Source organism: Cetorhinus maximus, chromosome 13, assembly GCF_964194155.1.
Source record: "Cetorhinus maximus chromosome 13, sCetMax3.hap1.1, whole genome shotgun sequence".
NCBI classification, from domain to species: Eukaryota; Metazoa; Chordata; class Chondrichthyes; order Lamniformes; family Cetorhinidae; genus Cetorhinus; species Cetorhinus maximus.
Window position 1 is genome coordinate 89,968,681 of NC_135891.1, and position 16,702 is coordinate 89,985,382.

At 44.9% G+C, this 16,702-nt stretch overlaps 1 protein-coding gene across 1 annotated transcript in view; it reads right to left on the minus strand.

Annotated features, from left to right (window-relative positions):
- Positions 1-16,702, minus strand: part of LOC144689223 (mucosa-associated lymphoid tissue lymphoma translocation protein 1-like) — a 42,275-nt gene that overhangs the window by 20,463 nt on the left and 5,110 nt on the right. Inside the window, exons 3-10 of the mRNA XM_078556329.1 lie at positions 15,776-15,933; positions 14,063-14,204; positions 11,719-11,900; positions 7,217-7,313; positions 5,119-5,166; positions 3,365-3,418; positions 1,952-2,155; positions 967-1,144 (exon numbers count right to left, since the gene is read on the minus strand). Of these exons, the coding sequence (XP_078412455.1) occupies positions 967-1,144; positions 1,952-2,155; positions 3,365-3,418; positions 5,119-5,166; positions 7,217-7,313; positions 11,719-11,900; positions 14,063-14,204; positions 15,776-15,933 (1,063 nt within the window). The remainder of the gene's footprint in view (positions 1-966; positions 1,145-1,951; positions 2,156-3,364; positions 3,419-5,118; positions 5,167-7,216; positions 7,314-11,718; positions 11,901-14,062; positions 14,205-15,775; positions 15,934-16,702) is intronic.

Below are 16,702 nucleotides of genomic sequence, written 5' to 3' on the forward strand. Positions count from 1 at the left end.
TTATCTTTGTTTTCCCCAGTGATGCTGACCAAGGTGAGAGATGTTTGTGATGGGGAATGAAAAAATTTCACCTTTCAGTCAACCTCTCCACCCAATTCCGAGTGGGCATGGGCCTACACCCTGACTCTGGTCCAAGAGTGAAGTAACAACCGTGCTTGGAATGACCATAGGATGTCCCATGTGGGGACTTTAAAAAAAAAACCATAGCAGAAGTGTTCTTCAGAAGATGGGACACATGGACCGTATTGGAGCAAATTAGAAGAGGCTTTAAGCAGCTTTACAACCCAAGTGTTGGGAGAGGGAGAAAACTACACCACTCCCCAAAATTACCTATGAATTCTGCAGCTTATCATTCTCCGACCTGGCTGCACTGTGGCACAACGAAGAGGGAGATTTACTCTACATCTGATATGTGCTGTGCCTGCCCAGGGAGTGTTTGATGCAGCAACTGCAGAGGGAGCTCTGTTCTGTATCTAACCCGGAGCTTTCCAGACTGTGGGTTGTGACCCCCAGTGGGGTCGCGAGATGAGATTTTAGGCTCCCGTGGAGCTCAGCTGATTTTTGACACTGTAAGGGCCCTAAAATGTTTGTGTTTTTTTCTATTGGTGGACGTGACCTAATGGACTGCTGTTTGAGGCCTGATTGCTGCTGCTGCAAAAAAAAACATGTGAAAAGGTGGGTGTTCAGCAGCTTCTCCCCTGCTCAACAGCTTTGGGGGTCACACAAAGTCTGAGGCATTTAAATGGGGGCACAACAGGAAAAAGTTTGGGAAGCAATGATCTGACCCAGTCCACACCTGCCCTGGAAGTGTTATCATGGGACAGTGTAGAGAGAGTTTCACTCCACATCTAACCCATGCTGTATCTGCCCTCAGTGCCCTGGGTGTGTTTGATGATGCCTGCACCATTCCCCAATACTGCTGAACACAGAAAGAGAGTTTAAGAATGAAATTCTCCTTTTCCACACCTTTTGCGACACATGTCAAGGAGGAAGACATTCAGCCCAGTTTGTTTCTCCTGCATCAACTGCAGAATGTTTTGGACACACAGGCAGTGTTCGGATGTGTAGGAACCTGGAGCATCAATGGGAACCATGAAGCTGTTCCCATAGTTTTCATATCCATGGCCGGCGTAGTAAAGCAAACCTGAGGAAAAAGTGAATGTTCAACTACCCTCAATAAAAAGAGAGACCCTGGACTCACAGCCAACTCCCCCCCACACCCTATATTACACCCAATACCTCCTGAACAAGAGACCCTGTGTCACGCAAAACCACCCCTGCCAACAACAGACGCCCTGTGCCACATCCAACACCCAACCCAACCATGACACTCTGTGTCACACCCAACAGTCCCCGAACAACACAGACACCCTGTGTCACATCCAAAACTCACCCAACATCCTAGACTCCCAACGCCCACACCCAACAGCCTCCATAACAACATAAAATCCCTGCATCATATCAAATCCTCTCCCCAACAGCACAGACACATTAACTCACATCGACCTACATCCCGACCGCCCCCAACAGTACAGATACCCAGCATTCACACTTAACTCTCCTCAATAATATAGACTCCCTGTCTCACACCTGGCTCTGAGATTCAAATCTCAGACTCTGCTAAACTAGCTCATCTGAAATCAAGTTGCGATAAATGGTGCTCCAGTTGGTTTCAGCACCCGAGGTTAGTGAGTGGAGAATCAGGCCGATTTACTGTTCCTGATCACTATCCGGTAATCCTTGCAAGGAGCGCAGGTCGAGAACAGGATCAGTAGGACTGCAATGCTCCTATGGTCAAATACCCCAACAACACTCCAGAAACGTAGAGCTGGCAGATGGCTGCTGGAGCCCGTGGAACTCAGCCCAGCTTCAGGAGAGGAAGGGAGGAACCAGAAATTTGCGGGGAGGTAGCCTGTTTAAACCTGAGCTGGAAAAGTTAACTTGTAAGTACCATACACTCCCTTGTCAAGAAGCAGCAGGAATTCATACACAGCTCTGTGCATCTCGAGTCTGGTGAGGTCAAGCAGGGACACAACCTTGAAGTCAAGCTGGCGAAGGAGGTTTGTGAGCTCATGCACATCTACCATTGGAGCCTTCAGCTGCTTGTGGTGTAAATAATTCATGTTCCCCATTAGCAGAGCCACCTTGTCTGTTGCTGAAAGAAACAAGGACTGAGTGAGCAATTGGGACCCGCATTGCAAGTCCCCTCTGTATTGTCTGAAATCAGCAACAGAGCATGTCAGACTTTCAGTGTCAGCATCAAACATTTATAGATCAGGTATCGGTAGCATGGGTCAGAGTACAGAGTGACGTTCATGCTATTCTTCCCAATTATGTATCTCAGTCCCAAGCTCAGGGAATGCACCCATGCAACTTTTCCTACCTCAGGGGCACTTCATGTGAATTGGGGGTAGTTTTTAACTGTGGATCCTAGCCCACTAAATAAGGGTTGATGCTAGTCAAACTTATTTCACACAGGAAAAGCCCCACCTGTTGTTGGCTTACATTCTACCAAAGCCCCTAATGCAAAGAGTCTAATCCATGGGTCACCCCATCATCATGCCACTCAGGTCAGGATTATTACATCGAAGCATACGAAGAATCTGATGTCTGATGTTCCTAAAGCTTATCATGAATTACGAGTGAATATAAAAGAATAAATTCATTTATTCATGTGGATCTACTCCAGAGACTTAAACACAAAAATCTAGGCTGACACAGAGAGTGCTGCACTATCAGAGGTGCTGTCTGCCAGGTCAGATGATAAATCGAGATCCCATGGCGCTATTCTGCAGAAGAGCAAGTAAGTTCTCTTTAGTGCCCTGGTCAATATTTATTCCCCAATCAACATCAGTAAAAAACATGATTTGGTCATTATCACATGACTGTGGAATCTTGCTGTGCATAAATTGACTGCCATGTTTCTAACCTCACCACGGTGATAACATTTCAAAGAAAAAAGTATTCATTGGCTGCAATGTGCTTTGAAACACCTTGAGGTTGTAAAAATCACTATACTTTAGTCCTTGTATTTATGTAGCAGTGGAGGGGTTGGTGGGGTAGTTGGGGGTGCTGGTGTTAACCCTTTTCCGTTTTTTCTCTATTATCACATTTCTTCATCCATCTAACCTGAGACTATTCCCAGTGTAGACATTGCCCATTGTAGCCACTCTCCAGGAACTGCAGTGTGACTCAAATCTTTACCCAGTGACCCATGGGCGAGTGCCCACCTGGACAGCAGGATCAATGTGGACAAGGTCAAATATTCTGCTGACACACACTGTCCAGGTTCACCCAATAACTAGCACACAGTGTCCTTTTTGGAAAGAAAATACAAAGTGATTTGAAAACTGCGCAAATTTACCATAGAAATCCTCAGGTCGATGGGGAGCTTTCAGCAGTGGTCCTGGGCTTGAGTCTGTAGGAAAGCACAGCAAAACATCAACTGATCTTTCATCGGAGACAGAGCAAGCAAAATGAATCATCACTGACCAGAGTTTAGATCCTCCGGGTTCAGACCCTCACTGGTCGGGATTCAGACCCTCACTGACTGGGATTCAGACCCTCACTGACTGGGATTCAGACACCCACTGACTGGGATTCTGACCCTCACTGACTGGGATTCTGACCCCCACTGACTGGGATTCAGACCCCCACTGACTGGGATTCAGACCCTCACTGACTGGGATTCAGACCCTCACTGACTGGGATTCAGACCCTCACTGACTCGGATTCAGACCCCCACTGACTGGGATTCAGACCCTCACTGACTGGGATTCTGACCCCCACCGACTGGATTCAGACCACCACTGACTGGGATTCTGACCCTCACTGACTGGGATTCAGACCCTCACTGACTGGGATTCAGACCTTCACTGACTGGGATTCAGACCTTCACTGACTGGGATTCAGACCTTCACTGACTGGGATTCAGACCCTCACTGACTGGGATTCAGACCCTCACTGACTGGGATTCAGACCTTCACTGACTGGGATTCAGACCTTCACTGACTGGGATTCAGACTCCCACTGACTGGGATTCTGACCCCCACTGACTGGGATTCAGACCTTCACTGACTGGGATTCAGACCTTCACTGACTGGGATTCAGACCCTCACTCACTGGGATTCAGACCCTCACTCACTGGGATTCAGACCCTCACTGACTGGGATTCAGACCTTCACTGACTGGGATTCAGACCTTCACTGACTGGGATTCAGACCTTCACTGACTGGGATTCAGACCTTCACTGACTGGGATTCAGACCTTCACTGACTGGGATTCAGACCCTCACTGACTGGGATTCAGACCCTCACTGACTGGGATTCAGACCCTCACTGACTGGGATTCAGACCCCCACTGACTGGGATTCAGACCCCCACTGACTGGGATTCTGACCCTCACTGACTGGGATTCTGACCCTCACTGACCGGGATTCAGATCCTCACTGACCGGATTCAGACCTTCACTGACTGGGATTCTGACCCTCACTGACTGGGATTCAGATCCTCACTGACCGGATTCTGACCTTCACTGACTGGATTCTGACCCTCACCCACTGGATTCAGACCCCCACTGACCGGGATTCTGACCCTCACTGACCGGGATTCTGACCCTCACTGACCGGGATTCTGACCCTCACTGACTTGATTCAGACCCATTGCAAGATCGCTCAAAGATATTTCACAGAAGTGTATTCAGACACCAAGGCAAAGAAAGATATTAGGACTGGTGACTAAAAACCTGGTCAAAGTGCTTAGTTTTAAGCTGAAGGGGGAGGTGCGAAGATTTAGAGAGGAAATTCCAGAGCTTATGGCATGAAAGTCTGAAGGCACATCCACCAATGGTTGGGCGAAGGAGTGTCAGCTTACAAGAGCCAGAGTTGAAGAAATGCAGAGTCCTCAGCAGGCTAAAGGGCTGAAACAGGAAACAGAGATAGGGAGGTGAGACGCAATGCAGGGATTTATACATGAGAGTAAAATATTTAAATTGGAGACTCTGGGAGACTGGGAGCCAATATCGGTCAGTGAGCATGGAGGTTTTGGGTGATTGCCACGTGACGTGAAATAGAATATGGGCAAGTGTGTTGGATAAGCTAAACCATTCAGAAACCATTACCTTCATCAGTGCCCACGAGGAATGCCTCATTAAAGGAGGTATTGGGTCCTGAAAGGATAAAGAAGAAATATGAACTTGTGACAGCGGTAACCATGACAACAGTGGAGGTTTGTTAAAATAAAAAATCCTCAAGTAGATATTGACATTGCAATGCAGAAAAAAGACACAGCAGCTAGAACAAATCTCAACGCCTCACATTTCACTCAGGCGCAAAGTTGATAGCAAAAGAGATGTAATCTTTTCCAATCAGGGTTAAAGTTTTATTATTTCTGCAATAAGTGTAGCACCAAATATTAAACTGAGTTATACAGGACCCAAAGATCCAAGGGTCAATCACCCAGTCTGTGCTTTTTAAAAAAAATACATATAATTAGTTCTCAGGATGTGCTTTACACTGGCAAGGCCACTTTTACTGCTCTGGCTGCTCTGAGGAGTGATGATGATGTTTATCATTGAACATGGCAGCATTTGTCTTAAAATGAGTGATTTGCTCGGCCACACTAGAGGGCATGAAGAGTCAACAACGTGGTCGTCAGGCTGGGGACATTGGTGGGCTCACTTATCTGATGGGCACTGGCGAAGTAGCTGGGTTTTTTTTACAAGAACCGTGATTAGCGCCGGCAGCCCACAAATTATCAAAATTCATTTTGAGTTGAGTTTCACAACTTGCCAAAGGAGGGGTTGAGCTCGCAAGCTCCAAGTTGCAAATCTCATCCCATGAATGAATAAAAAATCTGTTGATGTGATGTGGGTGTTGCTGGCAAGGCCAGCATTTGTTGCCCATCCCTAATTGCCCTTGAGAAGGTGGTGGTGAGCTGCCTTCTTGAACCGCTGCAGTCCATGTGGTGTAGGTGCACCTACAGTGCTGTTAGGAAGGGAGTTCCAGGATTTTGACCCAGTGACAGTGAAGGAACAGCGATATGTTTCCAAATCAGGATGGTGTGTAGCTTGAAGGGGAACTTGCAGGTGGTGGTGTTCCCATACAGTTGCTGCCCTTGTCCTTCTAGGTGGCAGAAGTCGTGGGTTTGGAAGGTGCTGTCAACAAAGGCTTGGCAAATTGTTGCAGTGCATCTTGTAGACGGTACACTGTACTCCAGAGGTGAAAGGAGTGAATGTTTAAGGTGGTCGATGGGGTGCCTATCTAGCAGCTGCTTTGACCTTGATAGTATTGAAATTCTTGAGTGTTGTTGGAGTTGTACTCATCCAGGCAAGAGGAGAGTATTCCATCAGCTAACCATAGCCAGGTTAGCAGTAGGGATGCTACAATTAGCCTCAATGCCTCTAGAAAAAAACAACCAGTGTTTATCCAGTGACCTCTGCCATTTGTGTTGATATAGGTGAGGATAAGACAGGCCTCATCAGGCAGGCATGGTCAAATAGACTGCTCTCATTGAAAAGGTACCTGGCAGTCGATAGCAATAAACAGATGATGTGAAATGGTATTTGATCAACAGAGTGTTGGATGAGCGAAGCCATTCTGAAAACATTACCTTCATCAGTGCCCACAAGAAAAGCTTCATTGAAGAAGGTATTGATTGGGTCATTAAAGGATAAAGAAGAAACATAACTTTGTGCAATAATGAAACCACACCTCAGTACGAGTCAGTTTTTAAGGAGATGAGAGGAGAAAACGGAGTAGAAAATTTTCCAGAGGAACAATTACCATAGACATTGGTGTATAAGTCAACCTTTGAAGCCTCAAAAAATTCTTCCAACAATGGGGTTTGACGTATACACCAAGTATAAAAGTGAACTGCTGGAGTGGGAGTGGGTGGTTGCCTTTTTGAAATGTCATCAGCATCCGACAAAAAGAGTGGGCGTATCTAAAGCTTCCATGCGTCTTCGCAACACAGCCCGTATCGCCCGCTTGATCTCTTGTGCCTAGTTGTAAGGTATCGGTAAGCAAAACATGCACTTATGAGGTGAAAAATTGAGGCTGACTACTAATGTGAGTATAGCATGTCGTGGTTGAAAAGAGGGGTTAACTTACATGCCGAGTGTATGCAAAATCATAATTTTTGGGATCAAAACAATGGGGTTGTCTTATGCACTGGGTTAAATTACACACCGAGATTTATGATAATTACATTGAACATACCGATCTCCACAGGGACAATCTTGCTCCAGACCTCATGATAAAGATTGAACACATGACAACAATAGTCCCCGCGGTCAGCAGTCGTGACTCCATTGATCTGGGTTTAAAATTGATAACAGGGAAATAAGTACACCTTTCCTGATTAGATAATTCATGTCACCATTTGATAATGTTCTTTCAGGCAGTAAGTTGGTTGTAAGAATAGAGAACCAGCTCGGTTAAACCAACAAGTTTTCCTTTGACTCCTTTCCATAGAAGGAAGAGTAGAGTATGGCCCATGTCTACTCATTGTCCTTTAACATAGAGTTGGTCTTACAATGAAGCTTACAATGCTGAGGCACAAGACATCAAGGTCTCCAACAACAATTTACAACTTGCCCTAGGGCTTCAGTGGCAATTGATAGGGAGGCCCCAGGTGCTTAGAAGGTCTTAGGTTCTGCGTTCAAGTTGGTTGAACTCATCCCAGCAGGTAGAGGGGGGAGGTAGAATGTTGCATTTGATCTCAGTGCTTCTAGGTCTAGGAGGGGCCAATCAGCAGGAACCCTGCTCTTGATGGTTCTCTGGGGCTCCCTGCTGGAATTGCATGTACGTGAGCTTCGGGAGGGGAGAGGACCAGGCTTCCTCGTCCTTCATGGTTCATCATCCTACTGACGCTCTCAAGAATGATCAGTCATAAAGTAAAGGAGGACAGCCATAGCTCAGTGGTGTCTCTCTTGCCTCTGAATTAGAAGATCATGGGTTCAGCCCATCTCCAGAGAATTGAGCATATAATCCTATCTGGCTCTTCAGTTCAGTAATGAGGGAGCGCTGCATTGTCAGAGGTCTCTTCTTTCAAATAAAACATTTAAACCAAGGCTATCTGTGTCCTGTCAGGCCAACATAAAAGATTCCAGGGCAATATTTGAGAAAGAGCAGGGGAATTCTGGTATCCCAATATTTATCGCTCAACCAACACCTTAATCAAGTGTCTGCTTATTTCGTTTGTGGGAACTTTCTGTCTGAAAATTGACTGCCACGTTTCCACATTTCAAAAGTACTTCATTTTGTTGTAAAGTGCATTTGGCTATTCTGAGGTAGTGAAAGGTGCTAGACAAATGCAAGTCCTTTCTCTATATTTCATGGGAGAACTGCTAGTGCCTGAGGAATTACACCCAACATTCAGCATATTTGGAGAGAAGGGAGAAATAAAGGTAAAAAAACAAATTAAATCCACCAAATCTCTTGAGCAGAAAGTGAAAGTGTTTGTCGGGTGAGTGTGGTAATCAGGAAATCCAAACTTGCATCTAACGTCTGCTGGACCTGAGCTGGGAGTGCTTAATACTGGCAGAGAGGCAAAAGCAGGACTCCTGATGCAAACATATGAATTAGGAGCAGTTGTATGCCATTTGGCCCCTCGAGCCTGTTCTTCTTTTGATAAGATCCTGGCTAATCTGATTATGGCCTCTTATTTTCCTGCCTACCCCTATACCCTTTGCTCCCTTGTCAGTCAAGAATCTATCTAGCTCAGCCTTAAAAATATTCAATGACCCTGGCTCCACTGCTTTCTGCAGAAGGGACTAGTGGCCCTGTGAGAGAAAAGATTTCTCCTCATCTCCATCTTAAATGGGAATCACCTTATTTTTAAGCTGTGTCCCCTAGTTTTAGTCTCTCCCATAAGGGGAGACATCCCTTCAGCAACCACCCTGTCAAGTCCCTTCAGGATCTTATATGTTTCAATACGATCGCCTCTCATTCTTCTAAACATCAATAGATACAGAACCAATCTGTCCAATCTTTCCTCATAAGACAATTGCTTCATCCCATGAACCCAGCACTGCCATTCTCCACCTTGAGAAACACAACCCTCAAATACAGTGCATCGTAATATTTATCATAGTCCATCTTTAGTGTCTTCAGTTTACACATCCAGGCAATGTCAGACTACAGGACACTCAGTGGAGCCTCTCTCTGTCATGAGACCTAAAGACATATCCATAATATGACCACATGAATTTTGAAATCTTGGCTAGAAACAAATTTGCATTTCAAGCCTGATTGAAGGCAATTAAAACTAAGTTCTTCAAAATCTGCACCAATCTCCAAATTTCAGGGTGTGATCCCAGAGGATCATAAACAGGATAAAGATCACAAATTAAACTTATTGAAGTCCATTCCTATTGCATTTTTCTCACACTGAAGCACACTGAGCTTGTTCAATTTTTCATTGAAGCCTATCATACAATAACTCTCTAATCAAAGCCTGCCCTTCTGGTACCTTAATGCAGCCCTTTGTATGTTAACTCTCCCATCCTGGCATCAAACTATAATTTGAATAATCCTGCTGCCGCTTCTATTTCTCTAATTGGCTGATTATTCCAAATATTCTGTACTCTTCGGGCAAAGAATTTTTTCCAGATAGATTATTGAAACTTACTTTTCCCCAATTTCTGTTTGTGTCCTACTTTTCTGGGTTAATCGGAATATTCTGGGTTTCACCCACCACTACCACTTGATAATTTGATGTTATATAACCCTTAGTGAGACCTGCATCTTAATCAACATGTTTCTCAACCAGAGCTGCCTCATCCTCTTTATGTTGGATTCAGTCTCTTTGCTCTTCTTTGCACCCTTTCAAGTGTACATATTCTTCCTGTGGCCCAACAGTCAGGGCTGAAAGTCCAGGGACTAGTGGATCGTAAACCACACCATAGCCTCCATAGACTTGTAGCCTACAAGTCTGAAGGTACATCTCAGCATTTTAAGAAGGAAAGTAAAAGATTTCTAAGATAGTTATTATTTAGGACCAAAAGCTTAACCCCTGCTTAAATAGTGACGGAGGAATGTCAGGCAAACAATTGCCTGCTAAAATCATCAACAACTCCAGACTTGGGACACTTCATCTTTAAGTAAATTAACTTCTTGTTAAATTTTGTTTGCATTCTATTGGTTTAATATTATGGTGACGCAGACACCAATTAGAGATAAGCAACGAAGGGAATTCAGTGAATTCTTCACCCAAAAGAGAATCATGCTGTGAAATAAGTTACCATGGAAGAATTTGAAGAGGGCTATATAAATAGAAGGTGGGCGCAATATAATTAGATGCATTTCTGAGATGGGGGGAGATTGGGGGATCTGCTAAGAAGGTGGGGCAGAGGAATCTGGTGAAAGTTGGTATAGGTCGAGCTGATCAATTATATTGAAGGAATGTGGTCATTGGATCTAATGGACATTTCTTGCTCTTAAATGAGCTTGCATAATTAGTATAATATTGGTGCAAGTCTCCTCAAAAAACAACACTTGACCTCTCCGTCCTTATGAACCTCTCTTTCTGCTTAAAAGTTCTTAAATAAACATACTATCAATCTTCCAAATCCATTCCCACCTTACCGTGAACTCAACTTTTGAATCCCGCCACTTAGGTTTCCAACCCTACCATTGTACATTTACCAAAGTTACAAATGGCATTGTTTGTGACTGTAACAATGATAAACTATCTCCGCTCATCCTTCCAGACCTGTCTGCAGCCTTTCTCATGGCTGACTATACCATCCTCATCCACCATGCCTCTTCATTGTCGTCCAGCCAGGTGGAGACTGCACTCAACTGGTTATCCAGTCATAGCATGAGAATCACCTGCAATGGCTTCATTTCTTAGTCCTGTACCATTACCTCTGGTGTCCCCCAAGGATCTATCCTTGGCCCTAACCTTATTCTCATCTACATGCTGCTCCTCAGTGACACAGCATCAGTACGTTGACATCACTCAGCTCGACTCCTGTCTCAACACCATGGTAGCTGAAATCCTCCTTCTTGCCTTTGTTACCTCTAGACTTGATTATTCCAATACACTCCTGGCTAGCCACCCATTTTCTATTCTTTGTAAATTGAGGGCATCCAACCTACATCGTCCCATTTAGCCACCTTTTCTGTCCTCACTGTCCTGCTTTGGCTCCTTGTTAAGCGATGTCTTGATTTTTGAAATTCCCATCCTTGTTTTCAGATCTGGCCCTGGCCTTGGCCCTCCCTGTCTCTGTAACCTCTTCCAGCCTTACAATCTTCCGAGGTATCTGCACTCTGAACTCTGGCCTCTTTAGCATCCCTGATTATAATTGTTTTACCACTGGCGGTTGTGCCTTCAGCTGCTGAAGACCTAAGCTCTGAAATTCCCTCCCTAAACCTCTCCACCTCTCTATTTCACTTTCCTCTTTTAAGACACTTCTTAAAACCTCCCTATTTGACCAATCTTTGGGCCATCAGCCTTAATAATTCTATGTGGCTCGGTGTCAAATCTTGCTTGCTAACAGTCCTGTGTAGTACTTTGTGACGATTTACTACATTAAAGCTGCTAAAGAAAAGCAAGTTGTTGTTTCAGCATGAGTGAATGAGTTAAAAAACTTCCTAGCCCAGGCAGTGTGACAGCAGAAGGGTTATTACTTCTAACATTCAAGAAAGAACTGGCCTCTATTTGAGCCAAATACTGAAGGCACAGCCAATCACTTGAGACAGAAATGGTCACAAACCTTTAGATATGGTTCATTTGCCTCGGGCAGCATTCGGTTGTTCCGAAACCACTGGTACTTTGGCGGAGGATCACCCACAGCATAACAAGGAAGTACCAAGCTATCACCCTCCTTCAGGGTCAGTGAGTTGGGATGCACCACAATGTGCACCCTGTTCAAATTCAGGCCAAACCCACTCTCGCCTGGTGAAACAAAACAAAGATTCCATTGTAAAGGGAGATGCGAGATCAATTGTGCTCGACCTCAGCTAAATCAGGCATCACCAGAGCAGGGCAACCCTACTGGGATAGTGGGGAGAAGGAGCACTCATTGTGCTACTGAGCCATACATGTCAGAAGGCCCTGGCTTTGATCCCTGGTCAGTGCTGCATTAGTTTAGTTTTCCCAAGTTTGTGATAGTGGGAGGAGCAGGGGCTGCTACAATTGACCTCAATGTTGCTGAATGAGGTGAAGTTCATTCTGCCTGCTCCTGATCAGCATCAAATGAGCCCTGCTGGAACGAGCCCTGTGGCCATCAGCTGAGAAAAATGTGGGCCCTGGCTGGGGTGCAGGCCCTGGCAGTTCCTGTGCTCTCCTCTAATATCTCACTAAACCATGCATTCGATGTGTGTTTGTAGGATATCCAATCACGTCCAATCCCAGCCTCACCGAATTTCACAGAAATGCCCCTATTGGGCATGATCACTGGATGGTGAACAGCATCAGGAAATCTGACCCACTTTGAACTCCTCAGGTGCTGAAACCTATGGTAACACCTAACTGTGATAAGCCAACTCAGCAATTGTCTTGTCCTTGGCACCTACTCAGAAGAATGTGAGTGAAAACAGGAAATGACTGGGAGATCAGCATGGTGCAGTATTGTGGAGAATGGCTGGGAGTGTGGTCCTTGATGAACCACTGACTAACACTGACCTAACAACTCCACAATCTCATTCATCTTGAACAGACAAGTCTTGTAAGATTTAGAAAGTGAGAGTTATGGACATGCAGACACAGGCGGCTTAGAAACAAGCCTCAATTTCAGGCAGTCATGCTGTGTGTGCAGGAAGGAGTGGGTTTTAAGGTTAAATCAGTAGGTAGCAACTCTAATGGAAAATGACCGCACCAAGATACAGGATACAGAAAAGAGGAAGGAACCAGCAGAGCTAAGAATATCGAGCAGCTATCACAGATGCTGTAGTCAATCTACACTTCATGGCTTCTTAAAGCGATATCGGCCCCTTACGCTAACTAAGGTCAATTAACTCAGCAAAGAGCGGGCATCAAGCCTAGGAACCTCCATGTACATCAGGTACAGCAATGTGTAGCTTTCTCTCTATGTTTATAAATCACGAGGGGAGCTTTCTACCACCTCAATCAGATTCCAATACAATCTGGAGGGGATCAGGCAAACCAATGCAGAAGTCTTGGAAATGTTAAATGTGGGTAGGTTACCCTGAAAACTACTCACGCTTGTGTTTTCCATGATCTCTTACATTGGTTCAAGATTCAAATTTGAATGAATCAGGCCCCATGCACAAAACTGACCACGCTTGACTAAATTTACAAGCTTACACCAGCAATACCTTCCAAACCAGCAACACCTACCACCTAGAAGGACAAGGGCAGAGGATGCATGGGAACACCACCACCTGCAAGTTCCCCTCCAAGTCACACACCATCCTGACTTGGAACTATATCGTTGTCCTTCACTGTCGCTGGGTCAAAATCCTGGAAATCCCTCCCTAACAGCACTGTGGGTTCAAAAAAGCAGGTCACCCCCACTTTGTCAAGGGCAATTAGCGAAGGGCAATAAAAATTCTGGCCTAGTCAGCGACACCCACGTCTCATGAAAGAGTAAAAGAACACCAATTGTGCTAATTTGGGAAGCCTTTTTATATTGTGCTCATTTTCTTAGGCACACAGACACTGGGAGGCACATTTTAAAAGTTTTTCCTGTAAAAAGATAGTTCATTTACTAAGAAACTGACTAATGCACACCAATGAAAGCAGTAAAAAGTTCAGTTTAGTCTTCTAAATTCATTTTTAGTGATTTTGTATAGATTACTCACAGGTGGAGAATTGAGAACCCTGACTAAAATGTTTAATTTTTAAACATTTTTCAATGCTGATAAACCCATTTTCAGCTGTATTAATAACATTGTACCAAGTTTCCACAGCTAAATGCATTAAGGCATAGTCTAATGAAAAAAATATGTTCTATTACGCTGCCCAAATGCCCTGGTTGATGGAAGGTTTTGCTCTCATGCTTGCGGAAATGAATTTTAGTGGAAATTTGAAGTGAAACCTAACCAGAGCAATTTCCTGATTCTGGAAACTCAACCCTTACAAAATTTTTAACTTACTTGTTGGGCTGCTGGCAACTCGGAGCCGGACCCATTTGGAAAACAAATAGTGGGCTCCACAGTGAACCCTACAGACATACCAGTCACCATCATCAAGGTCAACACAGTTGAAGAGAAGCTTCGAGGAGTCTCCACCCTTGACCTTGACAAAAGAAAGTTCGTAGTGAGATTGAATGGGGTGACAACGCCGCTTAACAAACAGTCCATGAAGAAAAGGCACGAGAAACAATCTTTTGCTGACCAATCCTATTCCTCCCATAGCCTACGTAGAATCTATCCCATCACTGACTCTACCCCACCCATTTAAACACCCTCACCAGCCCCCACACGCAGTTCATGTACAATATCCTTTATCCTAACCACAGTCAAAATACAAGCAACAACTTGCCGTTATTTAGTTACGAATGTAATAAAAAATCCCAACGTGCTTCATGGGGCGATATAAAATTAAATATGACACCAAGCTACATGAGGAGATATTAAGGAAGATGACCAAAAGCTTGATTAAACAGGTAGGTTTTGAGAAGCATCTTAAAGGAAGAAAGAGACGTAGAAAAGTGGAGAGGTTGAAATAGGCAGCCTTAGCGATGGTTCAAATGGAAGTCCAGAGTCAGATATTACAGCAATTTGGCAAAGTCTGGTTCATTCTCAGGCAGTTGCCAGGGAGAGGGATGGAGTCAGTGGCTAGGAAATGGAGTTTGTGGCAAGAACCAAAGACAATGGCTTCAGTCTTCCCAATATTTAATTGGAGGAAATTTCTGTTCATTTGGTACTGGATGTTGGAGAAGCAGTCTGGTCATTTAGAGGCAGTGAAGGAGGTGGTGGTGGTGAAGTAGAGCTGGGTGTGGTCAGTGTACATGTGGAAACTAATACTGTGTTTTCGGATGATGTCGCCGATGGGGCAGCATGTAAATGAGAAATGGGAGTGGGCCCAATGGTAAGAACAGGAAGAGAAGTCAGTGCAGTTCAATCAATGGATTCAATTAAATAAGAATGGAATCAGGTGAATGCAGTCCCACTGGATGACAATGGAGAGGTGTTGGATTTTGTGGTACTAATCAGGGAGCAGGATATTGTAACTCTTTCGAGTACATTCACAGTTCTTGGTTTCCGGGAGTGGGATATGAACCCACAACCTTCTGATTCAAAGGTGAGGGTGCTATGAACTGAGCCACAGCTGACACCTCTAAGCAGCACTCCAATGCAGACAAAAGCAGCACTGTTTTTTTTTGTTCAAAGTCCTGGAGAGGAGGATGGTGTGACCAGTCCTGTTAAAGACTGCACTTAAGTCGAGAGGAGGGATTGTTCACATGTTACAGTCGCATAGGATGTCATTTGTGACTTTGAATAGGACAATTTCAATACATGGCAAGGCTGAAATCTGAATGCAAGGATTCAAACATGAACCCCCTTACCATGGCCTTTATCCCACCTACATCACATTCAGCCAATAACTTTCTACCAGCCTGTAGAAAATAGGCCAAATGTCTCACAGTCATGCTCATTGGAGATTATCCGCAGCTGGCCCTTTGCAAGTCCAGGATTTTAGTTGCCTCACCTGTCCCACTTTAATGAGATGTACCTCTGTCCCAATATTTATTAAAGGCATCAGGCATTCCTCGTGTATTCCAGACAATATAAAAGACTTATTTTAAACAAATGTCCTGTGAATGTCTACCATGATAAGAGGATGGCTGAAGTCACCACTCTTACCTCCTGCTTTCCTCGAAACCACTGATAGCCGAGACCTGGGGGCCCAATGGCCTGGCAGCAGAGAAAGACCCTATCTCCAACAGTAGCAACGTGTTGCTTGGGCTGCACAATGATACGTATAGTATCCGGGGTTGTGGGAAAGCCAGACATCAGCAACCCTAACAAAGCAAGAATGGAGATATCAAGAAGTAGACCTCACCATAACAATATACTATCTACTTCAATGAGATCCCCCTTAAACACCTTCTTCCCATCAAACATCAAGCTTTTAGCACTATATGGGCTGGATTTTACCGTCTTGACTTCAAGTAAACCAAGGCCAGGATTTCCCGGTCGGCAAGCGGGGGGGCGGGGCCCGCTCGCCGACACGTAAAATGACGGGCGGTGACGTTGGGCGGAACTCCCGACGTCACCACGCTCCTTTTAAATTTTCAGGAAGGCGGGGGAGCAGCAAAATCAGCTGCACGCCCGCTGACCTGTCAATGGCCAATTGAGGCCATTGACAGAGAAATTAAAGTAATTAGTGGACCTGCCCATCCAACCTTAAGGTTGGCGGGCAGGCCAGGAGCCCCGGCGGGAAATAGAAAAAACATGAAACCTCATCCACAGGCGGGATGAGGTTTCATGTAGGGTTTTAAAAATTTGTATAAAGTTTTTTGGAAATTATGAACATGTCCCAACTCATGCGACATTGTCACATGAGGGGACATGTAAGGGAAATTTTATTTTTCTGTTTTGAGCTTTTTCACATTTTGAGTCGATCTCCCTGAGGCTGCACTTAGCCTCAGGGAGATGAGTGCACTTAGCCTCAGGGAGATGAGTGCACTCTTTCCTGCGCATGCGCAAAAGAGCACACTCTCGATTTTAGGAATCCCCCCCCCCCACCGCACAGGGAGCACATAGCGCTTCCCTGCGGACGTCACACTG